At 38.7% G+C, this 26,269-nt stretch overlaps 1 protein-coding gene across 1 annotated transcript in view; it reads left to right on the plus strand.

Annotated features, from left to right (window-relative positions):
- The first annotated feature begins 16,604 nt into the window (after positions 1-16,604).
- Positions 16,605-26,269, plus strand: part of GRPEL1 (GrpE-like 1, mitochondrial (E. coli)) — a 110,464-nt gene continuing 100,799 nt past the window's right edge. Inside the window, exon 1 of the mRNA XM_009890551.1 lies at positions 16,605-16,852. Within this exon, the coding sequence (XP_009888853.1) occupies positions 16,605-16,852 (248 nt within the window). The remainder of the gene's footprint in view (positions 16,853-26,269) is intronic.

Below are 26,269 nucleotides of genomic sequence, written 5' to 3' on the forward strand. Positions count from 1 at the left end.
CTTTCATTTTGTATTCTAATTTTTGGTCATTGGAAGTTGCTTCTCTATGGTGATGCTAATTTGTTTTTTAAAAATGAGACTCCCCCCTGGGATGAAAATCTCCTCAGAGGGCTCTGGCCTTTTGTTTCAAATTCCTTGTGAAGTCCTTAGGGTTGAAAATGTGGCTGCCGCTTAATACATTCCATTTTCCATGCACTAGGGTCAGTAATCCAGTCTCGTGCAGGGCAGGATCTCCCAGTTGGCTCTGAGCTTCCATGACGACAGTGAGTAGGGAGATAAACATGATGGAGACACACAGAGCCCCCATCAGCAGTACCTCATGAAAACACTACCCAGCCTGCCTTTTTCTTCTATTCTTTTTTTCTTCAAATAAACCATCGGTCATTATCTGGCCTGTGATTATGCTCCTATGAGAAGCCATCTGACAAACCATAATTAAAAACTATATGAAAAATCATTCCGCGCACTTCTTAACATCTGCTTATAAATGCCCTTTTAGACTTTCCTACCTATTCTCGGTGCACAGTGTATGTAAAACCCAGCGCGCTAAGGGAGAAGCATTCATCTCACACCACTTTATCTTTGAAGTGCTGATAAGAGGACCTAAAAATGCTAATACATTTGGAAATTCCCCACAGAGCCATAACGAACAGATTTATATAAACCTCAGTATTCTGCCAGTGTCTCGGGTGTGAGCATTCTTCACCAAAAGCAGTTTTCTTCCTCATCCGTGTTGCAAGCTTTAGACAACAAGCAAGTAGAAGAGCAACGCTTTACAAAAATCTACATTTACTCTCCCTTTCTGCATGTATGTATTAAGAGGTTATATGCCTAAATTCATGCAGCCCACCTCAAATTGTCCAGTTGCTACACTACTCGGGGGGGGGAGAGGGAAGGAGGCAAGAGCTAACTCAGCTTTAACTCAGTACAGAGCAGTGGTCCAAAGAAGTACAAATGTGAGAGAAAGTGGATCAGCCTAACCGGAGGGCAGCATGCGACTCCTTAGCAACCACAAGCAGCAGATGGCTTTTTCATCCGTCTCTCTCTTACAAAGGGTAGCAAAGTTGTCTAGCGATTAAAGCTGCTGGGAGACAGGAACCTGGACCACTGAGCACGATGTATAATCTCCAAGAAGGATCTTACTCTTTACAGAGTCTCCGTTGCTACATCTGTAAAACAGAGATAATGTTATCCTCCGATCTTTATAAAGTGTTAGAAAGTTCCTGGACGTAAGGTGTACACATAAATTTTTTTGGAGGAAAAAAAGAACAGGTTGGAGAAGGGCTTTATGTTCTCAAGGAAACAGTATACTAATGACCATACTTGGATGATAACAAAACCTTAGAGATGGCACAGCATTTTTCATCGAGAGATGTCAAAGCATTGTGCAATGGATCTCTGCCTCCTTAGCCTTATCTTACAAATGAGGGCAAGACACAGAAAAGATTTGCCAAGGTCACCCAGTAAGCCAAAACTAAGACTAGAGAACCAGACTCTGTTATTAACTACCAATTATCCCAGCTGAAACAACTTTGTCCAAGAAAACAAACCTGACCTGGACTTAAGTACATTGAATGGCCTTCCTAAAATTCTGGTGTGCATAAGGCACTATTTCAGAGTGGAGCGGAAACTGAATTTAATATAGTAAAACAATTCTAAATGCCCATGTTCTTTTTGTCCCAAAGCATTTCCTAGTTTTTAATACGCCTTACCTGCAACATCAAGAAAATGAGGTGGCAGAGGGATATAGCACCAATGTAACTCCCGTGAAAATGTTTGAAAGTTATGGAAAAAAGGTGGCTAAGAAGTCTAAGATAAACTTACATTATTACAGGATTCTGTGACTTTAATAATGGTACAGCAAACACAGGAACTGTGTTATATAAACAATCAATTCATGTGCCCTGCTCCTTTCCTCCTACACACACAAGCATTACGCATACAGGCACAGTGCATAAGCTGCCACATATATAAGTTGTGTTGTTTCTATGTGGGGTCTTTGAACCACAAGGCCTTTCCGCTCAACAGACCCTAATCGATGAAGTAAGTTTTACTTGTATTTAATGGCATGGTTCTGTGCTTATCTTGTGTTACATGTTTCTTTACTGTGTTTTGTGCCTACACATTTCTGCCCAACCAAATTTTGTTTATACTTGCACGTTTATTTAATTATTTTTCCAAGTAAAGGAATTGGAAAAATCAGCATTTAACATAAAATCCAACAGATTTACAGGAGACCATTTTTACAAACACTGAAGCATTGATAGACTGTAAAAACGATTCTCAGTTCCAGCCTCTGAGCCAGGCATCACCTCTGTAGTCCACGTGGAGTTCAACAGCCTTTCCTACAGAATTGCTTGGATCAGTATTGTCTAAGTTCCACTTTATCTGGGAACGGAAAATAGGATGTAACAAGAAGAAAATAACACTTAAACCCTAAAATTTAAGTGCTGACTACAACAATATTGCCTAACTCCTGCTCATGGATGTTCCAAAGCACAATGCACTGACTGTTTCTACTACGACAGATACAGCATTTCAGTAGCAATGAGATCAAGGTGTGCTTGGCACTTGCAAATCTCTAGCCCTCAATTCCTGCCCCTCTGGTGCTGGTCACTGACAGGCATAGATACAGCAAGGATCTTTCTAGAAGTCATTCGGGTGCGTAAGAGAAAATAATAGTTCCCAAAAAGGCAGAATAAACAAATCCATTTGTTTAAACTTCTCTTAATTCATTTTAGGGTTACTCTCAGATGATACAGTTATAAATGCCTGAGCAAGGAGGTAGACACATGGGCCCTCTGCTGATTCAGGCTTCTGCAGAGCAAAACTGCATTATCTCTACTGCATTAAGGCCTTACACAACTGCCTAAATGGCCTTGGGATTAGGTCCTATGGGAAGCGAAAACAAAAGTAAAATACTTGAGTGCAAAACTAAATCAATAATCCTGAAGCTTTTTATTCCTCTCAGTCAAGAGTCAAATGAAAGACAATCAATACAATTATTGTAACTTCTTCCTGAAAAAGCAACAGATAATCTATTCTGTGGAGTTGGAGGAACCCAAAGCGCAGTGCAAAAGATCAGTCCTCTTCATCATGAGAATAGCAAAGGATGCTCAGTGCTTTTCTAGCCTGTTCTGCCAAACTGACAGGGAATAGAAACAAATTCCAGGTTAGCGTCATTATCATCAACAGCTGCTTTCTAAAAAAGACTGCATTTCTCCACATCATTTAAATCTGCATGTCAAATGCAAAAGCTCGTGTGCAAGAAGCTCAAAACAGATTTCTGCAGAGTAAAACTTTCATCAATAATTATTTTATGCTGCAGGACAAGAAATGTTCAGCAATCCAATTTCTCCATTCACATTCATATCATCTTCGATTTCTTCACCACCTCCCCATTTTTTTTCAATTCGCACCTACAGCCACCCATGCAGAATTCCCTTCCCACAGATGGCAGCTGCACTAACAAGAACTGAGCATCTCATATTATTAGACCTTTTTCTGCTACAGGTCCTTTATAGAGACTAAATAGCCTACAAGCAATACACAGCAATGAAATGTAAACAACCTTGGCAGACAAGGTGAAAAAACAAAGCACCAAAAAAAAAAACCTGGAGAGGAAATCTGGGAGTTTTGAGCAGAGTCTTTAAAACCGGTAAGAAGCATAATAGCTTTGCAGAAGGGATGCCTCTTTTCAAAAGCAGTTTTCATAGCAGTAGTTTCCTAAGTATAAAAACCACACATATTTCCCCTACAAAGATCTGTCGTGCTAGTCCAGGTGCAGCTAACATCCCCAGCAGCTCTGCAGTACTCAGAGCTGACAAGTGGAAGAGGCTCGGGTACACGCACACACCTGCTAACCGGGGAAGATGCTCCACGCTGTACCTCCACTGCAGCTGGGAATTACCCTGAAGTCTGAGGACTCTGTTTCTCTTAACAAAGACTCGCTCTAGGAGCAGCCTGAGTGGAGGGCGTAACAGCGGTGTTTCCCTGCCACCCAGGCATCTCTGCTCTGCCACTAGAAAGCAGCGTAACTCCAATTGCTGAATATACTGAACCTCCTCTCCCCTTATATTGCTACAAAATTGCCTTAATATCTAAATTTAGAAATATCAACTCTGATATCTCTGCCAAATTTACACCTTTGTGCCTTCCTCACATATCACTCAGTTGCGGTCTTTCATCTCGTTGTCCAGTACATGCAATCATTGTGGCAGCAAGTGAACAATTCTTCTGACAGGCTGCCCACTATCTGGTACTTCAGTCCTCCTGAAATACGTTCCAATCCCGTCTTTCTGTTTGCTTCTAACATTACTGCTGTCATTATGGATCCTCTATGGCGGGTTTTTTTTGGCTCTGTCAATAGGCAGATTTCCCAAAAGCGTTTTCCCCAAGGACTCCAAGGAGAGCGCTCTATCCCAATGGCAAAGGCTCCCATTCAAACCAGTTTCTCTTCCTCTTTTCACTAGAAGTTGTACAGAACGAGTTTCATTTGGTAAATTTAAATCACTGAAAGCAACAAGGAAAGTGCAAAGCTTCCTAGCAGAATAGTTAATTCTGCATTCAGTTATGCACTTACTTACGTTCATTATTCTCAGCTTTCTTACTGTCATTCACTACTCTCATTAAATCATAATTATGTGTACTAATACAAAGGAGAAAATACTTATCCAGTAGATATTGATTGCTCCTACAGTGAAACCTGGATCTCTTGCTTTAAAAGAAGGTCTTCTAACCACCACGTCATTAAAAAGACTGGAACAGAGATATTTTCCAGCACTTCTACTGCCCGTGCAAGGGACTAATTAGGTATTTTACAATTAAAAAAGAAAAAAATAAAAAGGGAGGGGGGGGAATAAACAGCACAAGAAGCAAGTACTAGGACCCAAGTCCTTTTATGAACCTAAAAGACTTGCCCACAGTTGCACAGAAAACCTGTGGAAGAGAAAGAAATCGAAACCCAGTTTTAATTTCAATTGTGAAACTCAAAGTTTCACAGGCACAAGGTAGTCTGTCTATGAACAGCACAGCTTCTGTATTTTCAGCAACAAACAACTATTGTGATTGATATTCTGTGTTAACATATTAAGCCATCACCTCTAACAACAGCCTGGAGATCTGCATTGGTTTGAAGAGCAGTGTAATTAGAAACTAATGTATTACACTGGACAGGAGATAAAACACAGTGGTATAGACCCAAATCCACCAAAGCAAAGAGAAAGTGTGCATGAGAGTATTCAGGAAGACTTCACCGCCTTCTTGATACACAGACATTTTCCATTCGCTTACTATTTTCACACCAAGATCAGAAGCTTGTAGCATCTCTCGTGCTCCAGGGTATCATTATAAGAGACAGTCCAGGCTTTGTCTTCATCCTTGTACTATTTTAAAAAGAATATTATTAATGAGGAACAACGTGTAATTTTGTGCTTGGAAGCAGATGAAATCAGAAGTGCGTCCCTGTGCTTTAACGTGCAATTGGAACAGACCTATGAGTTAGTCACACACAGTGCAGCATCAGCTGTTACATTTATCTAGTCTTTCTCCCAGGAACTTAACTGGCTATTTGATTATGGATGTATAAGTAAGAGGGGTGTATCATGGCCCAAAATCTTTACTTTGAGAACCACACCTCAAAGCCTCCTCTTCTCCAATGCCAGCAGGTTTATTTCTGACACACTGACAGCTTAAAAAAAAAAAAAAACAAACAAACAAAACCCCCAGAAAGTTAATCCCAGGAGACTTAACTGTAGAAACACTTTAGTAATAATGAATAAAATATAAGAAAAAATAGGTTGCGGGCTCACTAAGTATAGTGATAGAATGGTGTGTGGAATTTTATTGTGGATTCAGAGTCAAATTCCACAGTTCTTCCTTGCTGTACAGTTTCATGGACTATATACCAAAACATCTGAACTTCCCTGAAAAACAAGAAGAGAGGGAATCTAAGGACAATGTCTCAGGTCCACACATCAGACTCAAATGTTTTCCTTTCTTTTAAACCAGAGATGAGTTATGCCTTGTGCTATCTTGCTTAATTAATGAAAACACATTTTGAGACAATGAAGAGACCCAAAATATCAGTTTGTATTCAAAAATTAATACAATTAAGTAATTAATTAATGCAATTATGATTCTCGTCACAAACCAATTCATTGCTGTTTCCCATAAAAATTCACTATCTGTGAAGGTCTTCATGTAGGTAATGCCTTCTCTAACATAAAGTACTCCTATGCTTTTTTTAAAATGGATTTAAGAACTCATCCAGAATGGCAGAGGTAAATAGTACTCCCTTGAAGTCACAGATGAAGTAGGAAGAGAATATACAAATATTTGTGTAATACAGATGTATTTGCCAATACAGTACTGGCCAAATTTACCTATGTTAATACAGTAACACATCTAAAAACATTTAAATCACTTATTAACACGCAGTATTAACACAGATCCATTTGGCTAACCAGCACTTCTACGCATAGCATTATTTGAAAGATGTAGGTAAACTGGAGAGCTCTCACAGAGGGTTACAAAACATGATCAGAGCTGGAGTGACTTGCCTACAACGAAATAATACAGTAAGCTAAACCTATGAGGGTTGAGCTGAAGGAAAGAGAAGGAAACCTGAATGTAAGTGATGATTAACTACATGAAAAGTAAAAAGGAAAGAAGGGAAGGATTAAGTTCACCTAAAATTGAGTGCAAAAGGAGAAACTGTTTGAATAGCTAGAAGGTGTTTAATGATCTTCCTATAAAATTGACAACGGATATGACTTTTTAGATAGTCAAAAGTATTGTTCTGTTCTGAAGATATATAGATATATAGATATATATATAATGACACCTCCTTTTCCATGGCTCCATCTGCTCCTTGCAGAGACATACCTGAATAAAACGAAATATTACTGCTTTCATTCCTCAAAGCCTTGTTCTTACTACATAGTCCCATTGCCTTCAGTGGGTGAGGTCACTAAAGGCATAATCCGAAAAAAGTGGATTTTTTTTTCTGATGACAGTCAATGAACCTTCCGCCTGAAGAAGCTTATCTCTTACTGGAGATAGATTTAAGCACATGCACACAGAAAAAGGAGGAACACAACTTAGTTCTCACATTTCAAATTGAGTGTACGGGTCTGGCAGAAAAAAAGCCCAGAGTTTTTCACTAGTAAATTTGATACTTAAAACATTGAGAAGCTGCAAGTACAGAACCCCAGGACGTAGTGACAAAGGCATTATTTGAGAGATGAATTTAGGACTAAACAAACTCAAAAGTAACACACAATGTTAGAGCAAAAATTCACAAGAAATCACAATGCTGATATCCTCAATGGTATGAAAGCAGTTACAGTAAGGAGCATACGATAAACCAAAAAAGGTCCACATTAATGACAACAGTTCCTTTCAGCACAGTGACAGCAATTCACAGACATGCTATACATAGGTAAGATGACAGTATTATTATATAACAATTTTTTTTAAAAAAACATTCCAAAAACATTTGCTTAGGTAGCCTTGAGATACTTGTTTGTGCCTGAAACCAAAAATATCAGTGAATTAAATAACTTTTAGAATAATATTTTAAGCAGAGTATATTTTATAAAACAGATTTATGGCCTGTGACAGATAATCACAGAAGAACAATTTCTTCTTATATTAAGAGTTTGCAGCAGAGTTTGTGCTGAGGTAAATTTACAAGGTTAAGGATATGAGTAAAATCTAAATTTCTTTTAATTGGGACTCCTATTGAAGGAATTTTATTAATATCAATTTAATACTTTGGACTTGTATCAAGTAAGTATCAGACCACATTCTACAATTAATGCTCTGTTCAAAAAGGCCAGTTAGAGTCATATTTTCTGAATTGCAGAGTCTCCATTTTGAGTGCCATAAATGTCAATAAAAAACCTAAGGAGAAAAAAAGACCCAAAATAAAAAAAACAAACACCATCCAGAAATGTTGGGAACCTAACTCCTCACAGTATTGATTCTCTTGCCACATTTCAAAAGAAATTAAGAGGGAGAAGATATTGGTGATGCTGGTGACACACTTGAAAATCTAGTCTCAATGCCATTAACAGCAAAACCATCAATATAAACCAAAGTATGCATTTTTATTAAGTTAATATAAAGCGGAGTTGGGGCTTTCCCAAAGATTCTGCTGATATTATAGTGGAATATGGGAATTCATAAATGAAATATAAAGTTACTGCTATCCCCATGATTTGGGGATCATTTCTATGTGTTATCTTTTTTTATTCTTGCTGCTTGTGATTATTGCTATTGATTATTTGATCCCAAAAGAGGAAGCATGTAGAGATGAGAATGAAAAGAAATGAATGGGTAGACAATTATATTCCATCAGATGTACTTGAAATCAATCACGATGCAGTTTACTCGGGCTGTTTTCCTGAGCTTGCTGTCTCTATGAACTGTTCAAGGGAAAACCTCAGTAATGATCTGGCTTTCTGTACATTGATTTTTAACAGCGTTGTCATTTCAGCCAATAGAACTCAGGTAAAGACGAAGTGAAAACGTTTTCTTTTATTGGGGAACTAACAAGGGCATGTAGGAATTTCCCCAAAAAAACACAAAAGGGAAAGAAAACAAAATGGGCGTCCACTTGCAAAATTACTGGGTAGCACTGCAACGTAAAAATAAGCGAAGGGGAAAGACTATCAGTGAAAAGGAAAAAGGATCATTTCTGGTTTTTAAATGTTGCAGGTTTTGCTTGCCTTTTTTTGTATATATGAAGCATTATCCAGATAGACAGTAATTAGAAATGTCATCAGTCAGAATATTTTCGTTTCTGTTCGCCTGGTGCATAAAGTTCATTCATTGGGTTCCAATGGGGAACTGTACTATGGTTCAATTTATGGCTGATCTATACATTAAAATTTGGTGTCATTGGGGAAGCTTTACGGAATTGAAAATGAGGAAAAATAATTTAGTATTTTTTTTTAATGAAATACTTTTTGTAACAATCTCTAATGTATATCTGATACTCACTAGCTGTTGGGACAACAGAATCACACAGGAGCGAATATGTGTAATAATTGACCCACTTTTTGCTGTTTATATAAAAGGAATTCTAGTATGTATGAATAGTAATAGGCAAACAATTTTTTAAAACATTTTCCAGTTTAATTATGTAAGTTACAGATTTAAAACCAAAAGAAAATGTTATTTTTAAACCACCTATCTGTTTAACAACAAAAGCAATCACTTTGGGAGAGGAAGATGTCCACTTCATCAACTGATTTAGTTTTACCATTTTAAGAACCAGTAAACTCAAATTGCCTTAACATGCCAATCCAGCACGTAAAACTGTTCAGGAAGCTGCACACTCCAGTGAGAGTGTTGCCAGTGAAATGGGCAATACTCTCCCAGTTTTCTGAGTCTGAAGTTCCACTAAGTACAAAGGCTTTCTGGATCAGATCTTCACTTCCAAGTGCAAACATTCAGAAACTCTGCACGTTTTACTTGTAAAGATTATTGAACTCAACAGTAATACGATTACTAGAGAACACTTGTTACATTGGTAGTGCATGAGACTGACTTCGTGTTTGAAGGGTCAAATATCAGGACAATTGATGTAATGTATGTAATCTAAATCTAAACTAATTTTGTTTTTACACAGCACTACTAGCATCTGGGCTCTACAAGTTCTAATCTGGTGGATTCTTCTTCCATCTCAGTTTACCCATCTGTAAAACAGGGATAAAACTTACCTTACCCACTCAGCGGATGTGTGGATTAGCTAGAGAGGCTGAAAACCCTTTGAAGATGAGAAGTGCTCATCATTATTATCCAACGGCAGCATTCCAATTACAGGCTCTCGTCCTTCTTCCTTTAGAAGCTGTCAAACATAATATACCGCTCCATGCGTCACAGAGATTAAATATGTCTAATATGACAGGTTTAAGATGGACAGGATATTATCTTAACAAGGTTACATGCAAATATAATTACTTGTTTGCTAATTCATTTTATTTAACCTACAAATGCTGTCAGTCTCCCTTCTGCAAAGAAGGACCCCAGAGTTCTGCCATTAAGGGGATGTTGTTTCTTTAGAGGGTGTGTGGAACAACCTCTTCTTCCTTACTACCTCCACCATGTCAGACCTATGTATTTCATATTGGTCTTAGAAAGGCATTATGAGAATTTCACATTTCTTGGATTCTTGGAATTTACTTTTTGTCCTCAGCACACTGTCCAACTGCCACTTATTTTCCATTAGTTAATTAATCCTGATTATCTTTTCATTTTACTGAAGGAATATCTAGAGCAGAGAAGCCACAGGGCAGATTTTAAAGGCATTAAGGCACCTGTAGTAACTTCAGGCTAAGAACAGGTTGTTTTTTAAATTTTTGCAAGGTCTCTGCCTGAATAGTTAAGTACCCACATACTCTTTAAAAACCTTATTTTCTTGAAGTCAGAGAAAAAACATCTAAACAAGAACCAGAATTCATGTGTTTTGATATCAGCAGGATACATCTTCTGAAGAGTCCTACAGACAGCTGATGCATTAAACTGACTTCCAGAGCAACAAGCGTCACTTCATGACAGCAAATAAGGTATGGTCACCAGCAAAGTATATAGTCCCAAAAAGTTCTTCAGTGCAAAGGTGCTCCTTTCAGGGGGACAGGTTTTCTATCCAAACAAGCATACGATTGGTGTCTTGTTTCTGCACAACCCAGGCAAAGCCACTATACCCAGGGCTCAGCTCCACAGAGTTAACATCACTTCTGGCCTTGCCACTTCGCTCTCTCCCTTGCTACCGGCAGCTCCGGCTCTGCTGGAGGCACCCAACGAAGGCATCTCATCAGCATCTCATCAGCACGGTGGTCAATACCCTCATTAGCAGCAGAACGAGGCCACACAGCCAGGTGCCCTACATTGCTAAATGACAGACAGTTAAGCTCAATTTTGCAATGTAATGAAGAAAGTGAAGTAAACAAGAAGAGCTCAAAAGGCATGTGAATAGGATAAAGGGAACACAGAAATTTTTCTTTGCTTTTTCTCAAAATTTTCATGTCAGGCTAAGTCGAGATGAAGGCACTAGCTGATCAATCCTCAATTAATCTGCTAGAAGTTGAGTTTTAGAGGTTAAATTCAATGAGCGTTTTAGAAACCCAATGGATTCCTTATAGCAATCCAACATTGTTAAAGAGTTTCCCAACATATTACAGCTTTGAAAAAACAGGTGACAGCATCTCTAGCTTCTGACCTAGGTACTTATCTTTACAGAACTGGATTTACAAAAAGCCCTGCAGAAGGTGCTGGTCTTCTAATCAGTTTACGCAATTAAAAATGGGACTTTTAAGGGTCACTTTACCATGAAGCTACAACCATGCCCTTTTATGTGGCTCTGTAGGTCAATCCTACAGCAAGTACACAGACAGTCAAGATCCCCATTTGCTGCAGTAAGACACACAAACTCACGGAAGCCTGTTGCCCTTTCAAAAATGGCAAGCAAGACTGAATTTAGACTTATTTTAGACACCCCTGCTATACTGTCCAGAGAATCAATTCCATGGAAAAGTTCTTCCCACTGATAAGGACAGCTTGCTAGAGCAACCTAGGCAACAAAGAGGTTTCAGGTCCTAGCGGGTTGTAGCATTTTTTGTAGAGAAGCCCACTTAAGAGCCATCCTTCTCTGTTAACAATCAGTAATTTTTACAAATCAATTTTAAAAACCAAATTTAGTTCTTGTTCATAACTTTATAAAGACACAAAGTGTAATGGGTGAAGGGAAGTGCTCGCTAGAATTATGATTTCCAAGCCATTTGAAACCTATTTTTGCAGAGAAGCACACACATGCACTTAAAAGTCTGATGTACAGACCTACAATTAATTTGCTATCATCTGATGACAGCAAAGAAAGAGGCTGAGAAATGATTGATAGATTACACTTCAGAGAAAGAGAGGAATGTCTGTTTGAGCAACTTACCGTCCTCTTGTTGGTTACTCTGCAAGAGATTGACCTTTTTAATTCCCATATGAGCCTGAAGCTAACTTACAGCAGAAAAGGCCTGCTACACACACTGCACTGACAGCTAGAAACATTTTTTTTTTCTTCAGACTAGAACACGCATTCCTTTATCTTAAATTCTTCAAGGGCGAGGCAGTTAGGCTTGAGCCAAAAGAAAGACTGCTGGGATGGTGGCAGCAGCCCTGGGGCTACAGCTGAAGCGGTATGGCCAAACCAGAGCAGAATCCCTCTGCCTGCATCCTTCGTACTCCAGTGTGGCTCAGTGAGGCTGGAGATCCAATTTCACAGCCATCCATCTTGATCTGATCAATGAAGGTAGAGTCCCCTATGACAGCAAGACTCAACAGGCAATACTACACTCTTATTTGAAGTAACTTCCAGCTCTGACTAACTGTCTCAGTGACCAGATCTCTATATTAAAGACAGCAAAATACTACAACTCCAAGGGCTGCATCTGGCAGAAGACCAAATACAATAATGCCATACCTATATAGGCTTATTTCTATTATTATGTTTTCATTTCCTTAACAGCTTAAATATCTTCTTTATCTCAGATGAATGTGCAAGCGAGACTCCTTGTTTGCATAAACTACAAGTTGCTTTACTGGTATGCACACATGCAAAGTAATCTTTGCAAATGTCTACAATAAAAAAAAAAAAAAAAGGAACAAAGGCAGCACAAAGTAAACTGAAATCTTTGCTGTTCCCCTGAAATACAGAGTGGCTAATTTTCTTTAACCATCTGCTCTGTCCGCCTTAAACTAATCCTAATCCCCTATCTCATCTGAAGACAACCTTTTGTGGCATCCAAAGCTCTGCTCCACCAAGCAAGAGGTGTAACAGATTTTCATTACCACGCTAGCTGCCACCATTAAGACCCATTTGCTTGGACTGCTCAAATAGAGCAGCTGCCTTGATTTAAGATCTCCGCACCAGCTCAGCCCTGATCAGAGGAGCCTCAGAAAACTGGCAGTATATTTAAAGTTATTCACTGTAATGAAGCCATACCACACACTTTAGGAGTCTATTGTCAAAGCATAATTGCCACTGCTGCTACACCTTAGGACCTCCAGACTGGATTACTGTATTGATTTTTACATGGAGCAGCTGTGGATCACTTAAAAGTTGCAAGCAATGGAGAAAGCAGCTATCCACAAGGAACACAACATAACAGTTTTTCAGACCATATGACTGCCCTGTTAACCCTAATACAGCTCAAGATGTTGATGCTGAGCTATGAAAGTCTTTATATGGGTTAGGTCCAAGCTATTTTTAAGATCACCTTTCTTCATCTGTGTGCCATAACTGTTAAGGGAAGCCTCCTAGTTTAATAAATAATGCCAACAGTAGGACATTTTTATTGAAGCAAATTTGACAGCGTTCAATTTGACAGTGAAGCAAATTTAACTATTGTTCTTGTACAGTTCTGATACGGCCCTATCTGTCTGCATTTAGCGCAAGGCATATGACTGTGAAGACACACATGGCAAACAGGAGTCTGCACAAACACATCTCACCAGTACATGAATGCTTCCCTTTCATTTCAGAAATATTTGAAAGCCTTGTCTTAAATTTGCAAAGCCTTTAACCAAGCTGCCTCTACAATCTCCTCATTTTCCATGATCTTGCACGATAGCTCTGCTCTCGATGAACAATGCAGCCTTGAGCAAAGCAGCAAGGATTGTTTATTTTCAATGGCTGAATGCCAAATAATAAAGTCCTTGTCAAAAGAAATTTGCCAAAGCCTGCTGTTTAACTCCAAACACAAACTACATTTTGGGAAAAACTTTTTCTAGGTGAAGCATCAATAAAAAACATCATCACAAGCGGAAAAAGGAATGTTTCATTCATATGCTTGTGAATGCAAAGAAATAATCATCTTGATGGGAACACATACTGATATTTTTACTTTTTTTAAAAAATAAAGCTTAATAAATATCTTAAGCTTCATACTTCATTGGAAACCAAATTTGATTTCTAAATCTCTACCTATAAATCTTTGAAAGTACTCAGCGTCTGATGTCAGGAGATCCACTATTCAGTGCCTTTGAAAATGAAACTATGTGTATTTCAAAGCCCAGAGAGGATTTAAAAAGGTTAAGTTAAAAAAAAAACACCCACCCCAAAAACAAAAAAAAACTTTAAAATCTACCCTTCAAATCATATATGCCCAAAGAAAGGAAGAGTTGCATGGTGTCTGTATGTCTTAATCCTTGCATGCATGTATTTATTTCTACTGCCTTTGATCAATAAGCAGTAGAAATCCATGCACCTGGGGAAGTTAAAACAGAAATCACTACCTGACTCTTCAGGTTCTCCCACACACAAAGTTGTACTTCCAGAGAGGGTCCTGCTGAGCCAGGATTAGGCGCAAGGAAGGACTGTTCAACACAGGAGAAGGCTACACATTGAGGACTCGTCAAAGATGAAGGCAAACAGTAGCATCACTGTAGCATGGAGGCACGTGGTTTATGTGTGTTTCCATCGGTGGCTCAGATTAACTACTTACGGCACAGCAAAACAAATATGAACCATGAAAACTGTAATGGACTAGTATCATTTCTGGCCACTCAGTGGCTTTATGCTCTCAGCTTTTACACACACACTGGAAAATAAACAAGTACAGGTGCGAGCTCCTTGTAAATGGGAACAAGCAAAGCTTCCCTAACAGCTGCTTTATCTGCTGTTTCTGAGATAATATTGCAAGCCGAAGCCCTACCTAATCCAACCACTGTAATAAAAAGGCTGATGCCATCATTTTTCTAATCACTTCAACAAGCTACATATACACAAAGTGATTATTACATACACTATGCTCCCTTTGCTTGCAGAAAACTGATCATCCTATTGATTGCAGCTTTATATTTAGATTCCAACAATGAAAGTATCTTAGGCTTAGAAAGCAGCAGCCTGGCCTTCTGGTTGGGTAGTTCCCTATCAGATAATTAGTAGAGACAGCCAGAAAAAAAAAATCAGTATCTACATTAATATCTATGACTCACTAGAAAATTCTCCCCTGTAAAAATTTCCATTCGGGACAGCTACGCACTAAAAAGTACTATTTCTTTCTTCTCTGCCCAAGACAGAAAAAGCTGTATTTCCAACTGCAACCCTTACAAATACACCAGCGCCTTGTCACCAAACCCAGCAGGAGCATTATGGCAATTGCATAATTCTGTTCCTTAAAGAAGAAAATTGTTATTTTGAACAGGCACCACTGAAAGACCTCAACGTTACTGAAGAAAAAGAAAAGAAAGAACTCATGCTCTGAGACTGGTATTTTAAATAGTGCTTCATCCCGATCCATATGCCTTTGCATTTGGATGGTACCAGATCGCGAATGCCACAAACCACAGACCTGAAATGGTGTGGGGAACAGCTGCAGGCTTGCCTCAAGTGCAGAGAGTATACTTCCAACATCAGATGTCCTGAATTGCTGTTTTGGTAGAAATCGATCATTTATTCTTCCAAACTGTTATTATGTTTATTTGAGGGTGTTGGCACAATGCATAAGACAGGAATGTATTAGAGAACAGGCACACTGTAAAACTCTTGATGAGTTTTCACTGGTGAAACCAACAAGTATATATCCTTCTCTTTTTTTTATTCTACTATGTTCTATCATGTTCCTCCCAAATAGTAGCTATTACATGAATACGGCATTGCAGGTGCGCGGCACAGGCCTCTACATTATCAAGGCATTATGGAATTACATAAACTGAATAATTTAATTGAAATAATCAAAAATTACTTACTAGAATTGAAGCAAATACGAGCAGAGCTTGGCTTTCCTCCAATATGTGATAGCAACAATATCCCAACCTTGTTAACATATTGCAAGTTTTTATATAGCCAAGAGATCACAAGATAAATCAGATCCTCTCTGCAGTACACAAATCATGTACTCATTCAATACATACCAAATCTTTCATAGACATTTTGAAGTTTTCTTTCTAAGAACACACCAGGCTGCCTAATGAATTAAAAGTGTCTTCACTGAATGAACCAAATTCCCAGTGAGGCTTACATAGTTCAGGTACATCACAGAGCACATCCTTTCAATGAGTTAAGTGAAGCTACAGAAAACTATCAATACTCAGTCAAAGAAATTCAACTGTTTTGCAAACTTCACGTAGAATTTGATGAATATATTTGAAATACTCCTTTTTTGGTAAAAAGCATGAAAGAGTTGGTCCTCTAAAGTATTTGTTTAAACAATTAACATTGTATATTAATTCAATGTTTTCAACTTACCTTGTCAACTTGCATATCAATGTATAAAAAGATAAGGGAGGAGACAATATTTAGAATTAGCACATACAAAGAACACATGAAATCTGCTACTTCAATGAATCAGGCCAAGCCTGCACAGTGCAAATGCTGTGTTAGCAAATTTACACATTAAAAACCTGTGCTGTCCACCTTAAATGACTGAACCGGCTAGGTTGTCTATGGAAAGGTGTTCTTGTAAACAGAAATCCGTGTAGTATCAAAACTACTGTTAGTCATGCAAGCCATACAACAAAGACATCACTGTATTCCTAAGCTTAAAAATTAATATTACTTCTACGTAAAGGCTTCAGCCTCTAAACAAAGACAGAGGCACAATAGCATGGAGCTGCTGGAACTTTGGACAACAGTGATACAGGCTTCTAACTGCACCTACACAGGGATGTTCAGAGCATCCCTGCTCTTTGAGGCATCTCGGGATAACGAAGTAAAACATCGTGGTGGAGAGGAGTCATGGTTATGTCTTCATTTGGCAGTATTCGCTATGGCTGACTCATCTGAGTGCCGAACAGCAGCTGTAACTGCTCAGGGGATTGTAGATGAGGTAGACAGCAGAAGGAGGGAGGGAAGGTAAGAGTAGCCGATGAGACGATGCATCTAAAAGACTATTCCAGAAAACTACACTGATACCTATGTCATTGAAATAAAGGCTGAAATTCTGAAAGCTTCATCCTAAAGCTGGAAAACCAATCCCACATTTATCTAAATATCTTGTTTTCAAATGATGAACACCATGAATCTTATGAAAGTTATCAGAGGCTATGGGTGCTTAGCACTGATATAGATCAGGTCACTTGGTTATTTAAGAGGGAGCGATAAAACCTCAGATATAAGACACACAACACATCCCAGTTTTGGGGCTTCTCTCATAGGCCAGGCTGATGTGGGACTGACAGATCTGAGTGCCTTTCCATGTACAGGAATCCCCATCTGCTCTGATTCCTCTCGGGGAAACAGAGAGAAAGCAGTAGAAGTAGTCCAAAGACTACCAATTAGATTATGATGATTTAGGGATGCACCTTTTTATGTGGCTGGGATTTGAAAATTTTGTTTGCTGTTACTTTATGCATGAGCAAAAAGCACTCCTCTTTCCAGCCCCTCAGGACAGAATAAAAATCCTAGTAAATCAATAACTGCCATTAAATATGAAACTATTTCTGAATCCTCATAGTAAATAAAGAACCTAGATCTTATCTAGCCCACAATATCAAATTCTTGAGGTCATATTTTACACTCCCTTGGTAGCATGCAGTACAATTTATTAGCTTGTGGACAGCAAAGAATATCTTATGATACATTATTGTAGGCAGAGAATAACCCACCTCTGCTGGTTAGACTCAGAAGTTTATTTTCCTCTAGTGTCTTCCATTCTGAAGACCTGGGAAAATGTGAACCCAGCTGATTCCACTGACTTGTCTTCTCGTAAATAGCAATTTAGAAGACAGAAATGTTAAAAGGCTACTGTCTGTTAAGCTCAATATATTACATCTGGAGAGAAGGCCATTATTGACCTGATAAATTGAAACTGATAAATCTTAGGTTGTATCCATATCATGAGAAAAAATTAATCATGTGGACTGAAAAGAAAACCATAATGTTATATTACATTTGCCTCATCTCCAGGAATATACCTATAAATGTACATTTCAGGAATTAAACATGAACTATTCAGCAACCCTTATATTGTGCCTGGAAAGGACTACTCTGCTTCAAAAAATTACTATAATGTGTACATCAAAAGTGGAATGAAACCTCTGAGACTTTATGCAGTATTTAAATATCGCTGAACTACAAATGTAATGGTTAATTCAAGACAAAAAGTCATCTATTTCTTCAAGACTGAGCAGTCATAAGGGTCTTGACTGGTTCAAATGATCAAAAACTACAATGGAAATGTTTCTTTTGAGCTGCACAGTTAATACATCTTCTGCTTTGCAGAGTCACAAGCTACAGGCTATATTACCTGGGGAAAATATCCTCTTACATGTTCTCTAATTCTCCTGTGCATTTTTGTATTAACAGATTTGTACCATAAAGCTTTTTCCACCCTTTATTTCACATCCATTAACACAGGAGAGTGTGTTCTCAGCAATAAAAGTGTTCCTTTTTTTACTGGTTAAAAAATAGCTATGACAGATAGCAAATTTTACAAATATTTAGTCATGGAGGGCAACCACATTGTATAACACATCCAGCACTTAAAAATTCAAAATATCAACTATAAATATCGTCAATAAGCAAAACCTAAGAATTTGCAAGTTGGATAAAATCTCATTCCCAGAACTAAAATGCAGAATTGGCGTATGCATAACACTTATATTGTAGAAGTACTGCCAAGCCAAAGACAGCTGAAGCCTGTTAAGTCACTAAACCCCAAAGACTATCTATTAAGAACGGTGTATGTTTGAAGGAGCTGGGCAGAGCATTTGGAAAGGCTTCTCTGCACTAGCTGGCACTCTTCTGGCATAAAATCTTAGTTTAACAGAGACTGATGTAAACATAAACCATTAAACTGAACTATATTTGTCCGGGAAGGAAGCTTCTTATTCTTGATGGGAATACCCATGGAACAGCATTCATTTCCTGCAAGACGGACAGAAGGTTACAACTTCTGAATAGCACTGCCTCTATTCAACAAAAACTGTCTCAAATAATTTAATTAAGAGAGAGAGCACAGAATCAGAACTCTACCACATTAACTTCCGATTATGGATGGATATAAATTTTGGGAAATGAGCCTAGACAGATCCACAATATAACCACCAGGACAGAATGTCATTAAGCAAAGACAAAGATGAGCTGGCCAGAAATTTGTCTTCTGTCTCCCCCTGTTGAACCACAAATTCCTTCCGTTTTTGGGTTGGTTTTTTTGGGGGGGGAAGGGGGGGATGGTTAAAGATTTAAAACTATCTCTACAACATCCAAATGAACTTGTTGAGATAGAGAACAACAGCAAGCACACAGTTGCAAGAGCCAGCAACTGAGGAATAGTCATTGTGGTATCTTCTCAGTGTAGTTTTTAATATTCTTTTCCTCCTGCTGTTTTTCAGAAACAGAAAAAAACTCAAATCATAATTATCACACCAAATGAAAGAATATTGGCCAACTCTTCATAGGGGCACCTGACCTTGCTACGCCTGTGAGGCCCTCCTGCTTGCAAGCAGCCACGCATCTCTTCTCTGCTGCCATCAAGAGCTCTATTATCAAAATAAATAGTATGGGGGGAAAAAAGGGGTCCCATGATGGTCATCTCATCTTAACCCCTTTTCTGACCCTTGCTCTGGGTTCAGCTTCAAGTGCCTTCATCCATATCAAAAAAAGCATACACAAGTCAAAAAGCCTCATAAAACATTCGACTCATCCTGAGTATTAAATCATTTTAAAGCACCAAGTCGAAAACACAATCCTATGTCTTTTTTGAGAATTCAACAAAGCAGAGAATACTACGTGACTGATAGGTGTCTGACAAACTACATCCCATAAGGAATCTCAGACTGACTACAAATTGCTGTGCAAAGAATCAAAAAGTATCTTTTCTTTTTAGAGCCCTCACAGAAACATTTGTACCCATGAGAGTGAGGAGAATAGGACAACACAAAATTCTTTCTAGAAAGTTCATCACCCTGCTGGAGACTGGAAGGGATACCAGCCTCAGTTTAAGGCACAATCATTCATCCCAAAATAGGTAAAAAATGGTTTGTTCTGAACATTTGCATTCTCTCAAAATAATCAATTTATGTTGCTTTTTTTTTTTAAAAAAAAAAAAGGACTTCACATGTCTGCTTCAGTGAGCAAACTTTCCGAATGGAAAACACACACAGGAAGATGGGTCCTCCCCTTGGCTGGTTTACATCATTGTAATTAATTCAGGTACTGAATCTCACCAGTTGAGAATCTGGTATATCAAATAATTTAATTTCATGGATGGCCCTACATGGCGCAGATAGATGTAGCTGCTGCTGATACACAAATATTTGTGGGTTTAACAAAGCCTGCTCCTTTGCGGATTGCAGGCGGGTGCCAGGGAGCAGCAGGGCATCCGGTGCCCCTCTCCTTGCAAATCCATCAATGCGTGAATGGCCACAGCTTTCCACAGGTGCATGAGAGCACCAGGGCAGTGTCTGGGAGGCAACTACAGGACTTGAAGTGCAAACTGAGATCTCCTGTGCAAAGCAAAGCAGGGGTACTGGTTGAACGTCAACACATGCAAGGCTCCCTGCTCGGTTCATTCCAATAAAAGCCTCCTTACCGCTCTACCAAGGTTGTGTGATGAGAGATTCTGTCTCATAAGAGACAAAGGTTTTGAGTATAAAGAAATCTGTTGCTGTGGTGATGTTGATGATTCACCCTGAGTCTGTGGCTTTACACCTAGCTACCATGGCACACACGTCACACACGCGACAATCAGACTCTTGCACTTATGTGTGGAATAGACTCCAAGTCAGCAAAGTACATATGCCCACGCTCACCGCTTATGGTAATGCAGTGGGACTTAGTCATGCGCTTAAGTGACTTGTTGACTAAAAATGGATTAAACCCATGTCTGTAGTTGAATGCACGCTGAAGTGTTTGGCTGAAGAGGGACATAAATCTGCCTGGAGTTTAACTTGCTTTGCTTCCTTCATCCGTGTAGGTTTGTGGTGGTAGTGGTTTTTACAGGTTCATAGATAGAGGGATAAAAATTATTCTACTGTTATAACATCTCCAAGGACTAGCTGGGAGATCTCAGGCTGGCAGAAAGTGTACCAATAACACAAACAACAGATCATAAGCAGAGTTTTGCAAAAGGCATTAAAATTAGCTTGCACAATTTTATTTTCAAAATAAAACTGTTCAAAGATAGGAAAGACTCCCAAACCCCAAGCAATACTTACTTTGGCTCCCTTGAAAATTTTGAAGCAGCTGACTATCATTAGATGGATTCTAGTAAAGAAAAAAGAAAAAAAAAAGAGGGCTCCAAACACCAATGACCTGACTCTGATCTTAGTTACTTAGGTGTAAATGGAAAGGAACTCCACTAAAGCCACTAGAATAATAACACTGTCATCTCCTTAATCTCAGTACTCTACACAAAATATATTCACTATACGTCAAGGATCGAAGGTCTAAGACTTATCTAGAAGAGTGCAGAACTTGGCCTGGAGAATCCAAATTGAAGATTATTAAACAAATACGCAAACAAATGTGCAATAATTACACTACTGCCCAGCAGCACAATCATTATTTTGTAGACAGATACAACGGCAAGCAATGGCCTGATGCCTGCATATTTACAATCCAAATGGAGCAACATTAAGAAAATTTATGTTAAGGTGACAGGGTCATGATATTGTATTGCCTGCATCCCAAAATAGATATATGTTGTCATTCTCAAGTAGTACATAGTAAGACATGATCCATTCTATCAACTGCAACAGGAACATTTTTGACACTCCACCCCCAGAAAAAGTAGGCAAAGCATTCAGCAATCACTCAGCACATAAATTCCCAGTGAAAAGATTTGTTTTGTTTTGTGTGGCCTCTAATATGTCCACTACGAGAAGAGTTTGGCAGCACCCCTTATAAACTACCTGGAAGAGCCTGCTCTCAAGCAAAGATTTAAAGGGTCTTTAAGAAGAAGGAAACAGACAGATACATACAAACTGTGACAGTTTTGATATTGGGCTGTTGCCAGTGTTCAGCACAGCTTTAATGTTAAGATACGCAAAATTTTCCTGCATGTAGATTTTATAACACGGTTCTTACTCATGGGATCCATATATCTCACTCAGACATATATAATACTAACAAACATATATATAACTTTTCTCCAGGAATGAAATGCAAACTGGATTTCATACATAACAGATTCCCTGATTATACACAAATCTATTGCACAGGACATTTGTGTTTCAGTCACATCATCTGAAAACATTTAGAGGAGAGAGGCGTTTGCATGTATGTGCTTTCGTTTGTTCCCAAGCAGCTAGTTCACTGCTAAAAAATGCTGATGAAATCGATTTTTATTGATCAGCTTCATGCTTCATCTAACATACTAGGATGTTTGGTGCCTGATCCACAGTAATTGAATAATCAATTTCTTGCTTCCTTAATAAATTAATTTATTAAATGCAAAATATGTACAGCTGGTATTTCAAGGAGCTAATTTGCAAACTAAGGCAATGGTGGGATTCTTTAAGATGACCTCTGTGTTTCAAAACTCTGGGGACATACAGTAAAAAAGGGAGTAGCCAACAAAGTAATAAAGTATTTTAAATATAGTTGTTTGAATTTAGATAACATAATTTTATTATCTGCCTTAGAAAAACTAGCCTGAAAGAAACATACTCACTAATAAAGAATGTAATTATTTTTCATCTGTTTATTTTTTCATTTCAATATTTCTGTTAACCAAGCCTCCCCTTCTCAGAACTGTCGGCAGTTTTATTTTTAACAATAAATCACAGAACAAAAGGATAATACAACACTCACTACATAACAAAAGTAAACCCATCAACCATTATCATCACCACCTCTGGATTAGCGTTCATCCTTCTGAAAATGGAAGAGAAAATGCCAACATCCAAGTTGTTTTAAATAGGGGAAGAAAAGCGAGGTTAGTGCAATTGTCTTTTTTTCTTGTTTAAACTCTTGCCAAGAGATTCCACCCACAGATCTCCATGACGGATCTCAAAAGTACTGTCATGTCTAAAACTTTCTGGAGTGATGCCAGCAGGTCTATGTCCTCCAAAAAAACCCCAGCTTCTCATAGGTGGAGAACCGCACACAGAAAAGGGCTGACTGGAGCATAGAGGAGTGGGAAGAGTTTTAGAGCCCTCCCTTCCCTTCCTTTCCTCTCCAAAATTGCCCCCCCGGCTGCAGAGCAGGTAGTCCCAAGTCTAACGATGCAGCGAGGGGCCACTGGCCGTGCAGGCACCAGCCAGCCCCGCTGCAGCTGCGGCGGGGTCTGCTGAAGTTACCAACAGCCTCATTGCTTCCAGCACACAGACACTAGCTTCTGCGGGTACCGCAGCCTTTTAAAGGTTTAGATACAAAGCCTGTATCTGAAAGAAAAAGTTCTTATGGTGCTAGTTGCCACAGGCACTAAGATGTCATTGCAAATTCAGCTATTAGAGAACAGATAAATACCTTCAGGGCAAGCAGAGGTTATATTCTCAGCAATAACTTGCTGGTAATCTTCTATTTAAATGGTCTCCGCTCCTTCTCATCTATGTTAGGCCATAACCGCCTAGCCCCTATGTGAACTCCAGTATCAACCCATTTTGAGGAATAAACTTGGTCATTATCAGCTACCCCAGAAGAGTCACACATCTTGATGCCAATGGTGCTTAAATCAGACCAAAAACATGAGGGAATCACATCAGTAGGAAGAGTACCAACCCCACCAAAGTGACACTGAGAAGATGCTGCCTTGATTTCAGCAGAGCAACTAGCAAGCAGCTAGTCCTGTGTTACGTCCTCTGTGTTACGGCCAAGCCTCAACATAACGATGATAACTGCAGCCTACGCTTCTTCCAACAACATGCAGTTATCATCACCAGGGATGAGATTAAAACTTGAGGAATGCCACGTGCAAAAAAATACCTTTGCTTTTTGCAAGGTCGCCTAAAAGAAGTTATAGGTATGAAAATCTGTTCCTGCTGTCTGTTCTTGTTCTTACAGAGACTCCTGGACAAATCTTCACCACAGCATGAACCGGTAGCAGTGACGAAGACAAACGGGAAACGTACTGCCGTACAACTGGTGCTTAATCTACAATCTGTACCTGCCAACAGAAACAGTGTGTCTTCACACTGTATCAGACTAACAAGCATGACAGGAAACCTAAAGCACCTAGATACTGTAAGCTGCTGCAAACATCTAAACAATCTGAGCCCAAGACAGAATATGAGCGATTTAATGGAGGGTGGACATTTTTAATGATTGCGTGTGATTGACATAGCACTCTCAGCCGAGCATGGTAGCTGACAATGTACACTCCTAGTCCTTTGCAACACAGAATAAAACAAGGAAATCTGAAGCACCTTCACAGCAAGTTTTTAAAATATGGCCACTTGTTTGATTGCTTGCAAATAGCTCTTCATGTGGGGATGCTTACTCTGGAATCAGAGGAAAGTATTTCAAAGTAGTCACAAATTTGATTTGTCAGTCTGGGAAAAAAGGGAAAAAAAAGAAAAAAAAAAAAAAGATCATTGTAGAATAAGGACATCCCCATAGGGACATACCAGTAAAACTGCAATTGTTTAAAATCACGCTTGAATTTTTCCAGTAAAGCTTTTTACAAGTTAATATCGTTAGCTAGCCATGTACAAGCCACTGACTGGCCAGACTGTGAGAAACAAATTATAAGACCTTGAAATATGGTCATAATAAATTAATATAACCACTGCTCAATTAACCATGATTCACATTTTCTTATAGAATGACAGTAATTTCAAAAAACATGGGGAAACACTGACGATTACAAGAGCTGTGAGCTCTCCCAAGGCATTAACCAGCCAAGAAAAACAAGTTTGGAAGAAAATTCTTCCAACGTTCCTGGTATATATTTGTGCAACAAAACTGGAGTTCATGGAGCTACTCCTTATTTATACGTTTCATTAAAATGTCATCCTTATATCATGGAACCAGAGTAATTTTGATCAAACTCAAAGAAAAAAGAAGTCAGGTGTTCTTAGGATAGGAAAAACATGAATTACCCACGCAAGGCAGACAAATTAGATCAAACAGTTGATATGGCACCCAAATAAATCTGCTGAGCAAAAGTTTGCAGGAGGTTTTCTATGGGCAAACAAATTGTTTTCAATCCCACCCTTTCTCCTTCTTGTCCATTTATATCAAGAACTCTCCTATTACATTCTATTTTGTAGAAAACAAAAATGTCAAATTATTTTTTAAAATGCTGAAACAGGAATTTGCAAGTATATTTAGGAATAAATCTCAGAAGACTTGCACTGTCTCAGCATTTTTATGTCAATTTTATTGTATTTGTACTGATACCATTAAGCATTCTACCCAGCAGAATTTAAATGTAAGCAATTCATAACAGAATATTTTGAAATAAAGTAATGTAACACATTAACTAGAACTTTCAGTTACACCGTACAATTTGTCAAATTGCCAACAGAACAACTCATTTGAAAAGACAGATTGTTGCTTATTCTTTAGCTGTCACTTGTGTTACTTCAGTTCAGCTACTTTTGCCTGACACTTGGCGCGGAGTTAGTCAATCATACTGACGGCTGCCTGATGATCTCTGATAAAACGCACAAACAAACCAGAGATTCTAGTGACTCATCCATCAGTCCGGAGAGTAACTTGATACCCCAGATAGTGGCTCCAGGGAAGAAACCCCCACCAGCCACACATGCCAGTAGATATTACTGACACAATCTAGTCATGGCATCCTTCCCAAGACTGGGAAATTACTGGGATAAATTACTTGGATTTGCTGGACTAAAAACTATCTTGAGATTCTGAATCTGTAATCTTCTGAGTATTTTTGCAAAATCTGCCTGCTAAGGGCTTCTTTTGAAGTTGAAAAAAAAAAAAAAACAGACCAAACCAAACCAAACAACTTTGCAGAGTGTGTAGAGATTCTCCAGGCTTAGTCCAAACACCTCTGGAGAACCAACCAGCCATCTTCCACCAGGGACTTCAATGAGACCACCAACAACTTTTCTATTAGCTACCTAACAGTTATGATACAACATGAGCATCCTGCCACTCTCCCTTCTCAGAGGCTCAATTTTCCTTTCATGTGTTTAACTCATCCATATAGTTTTATATCCTGTCTAGTGTTCCACAGGTGGAGCACAAGTAAGACCTTATAAAACGACGTTGTTACAGAAATAATAGGAGTATGTCCACTGTCTACCACTTTCCCTCTCCCTTTCCTATGCACGTACACAGCAATAACCTTCATGCATCTTAAAGCTGCAACTGCTCACTCGTGTGTGAAAATGAACCTCAGACTTCTACCAGTGA

This window comes from Charadrius vociferus, unplaced genomic scaffold, assembly GCF_000708025.1.
Source record: "Charadrius vociferus isolate BGI_N301 unplaced genomic scaffold, ASM70802v2 scaffold88, whole genome shotgun sequence".
NCBI lineage: Eukaryota > Metazoa > Chordata > Aves > Charadriiformes > Charadriidae > Charadrius > Charadrius vociferus.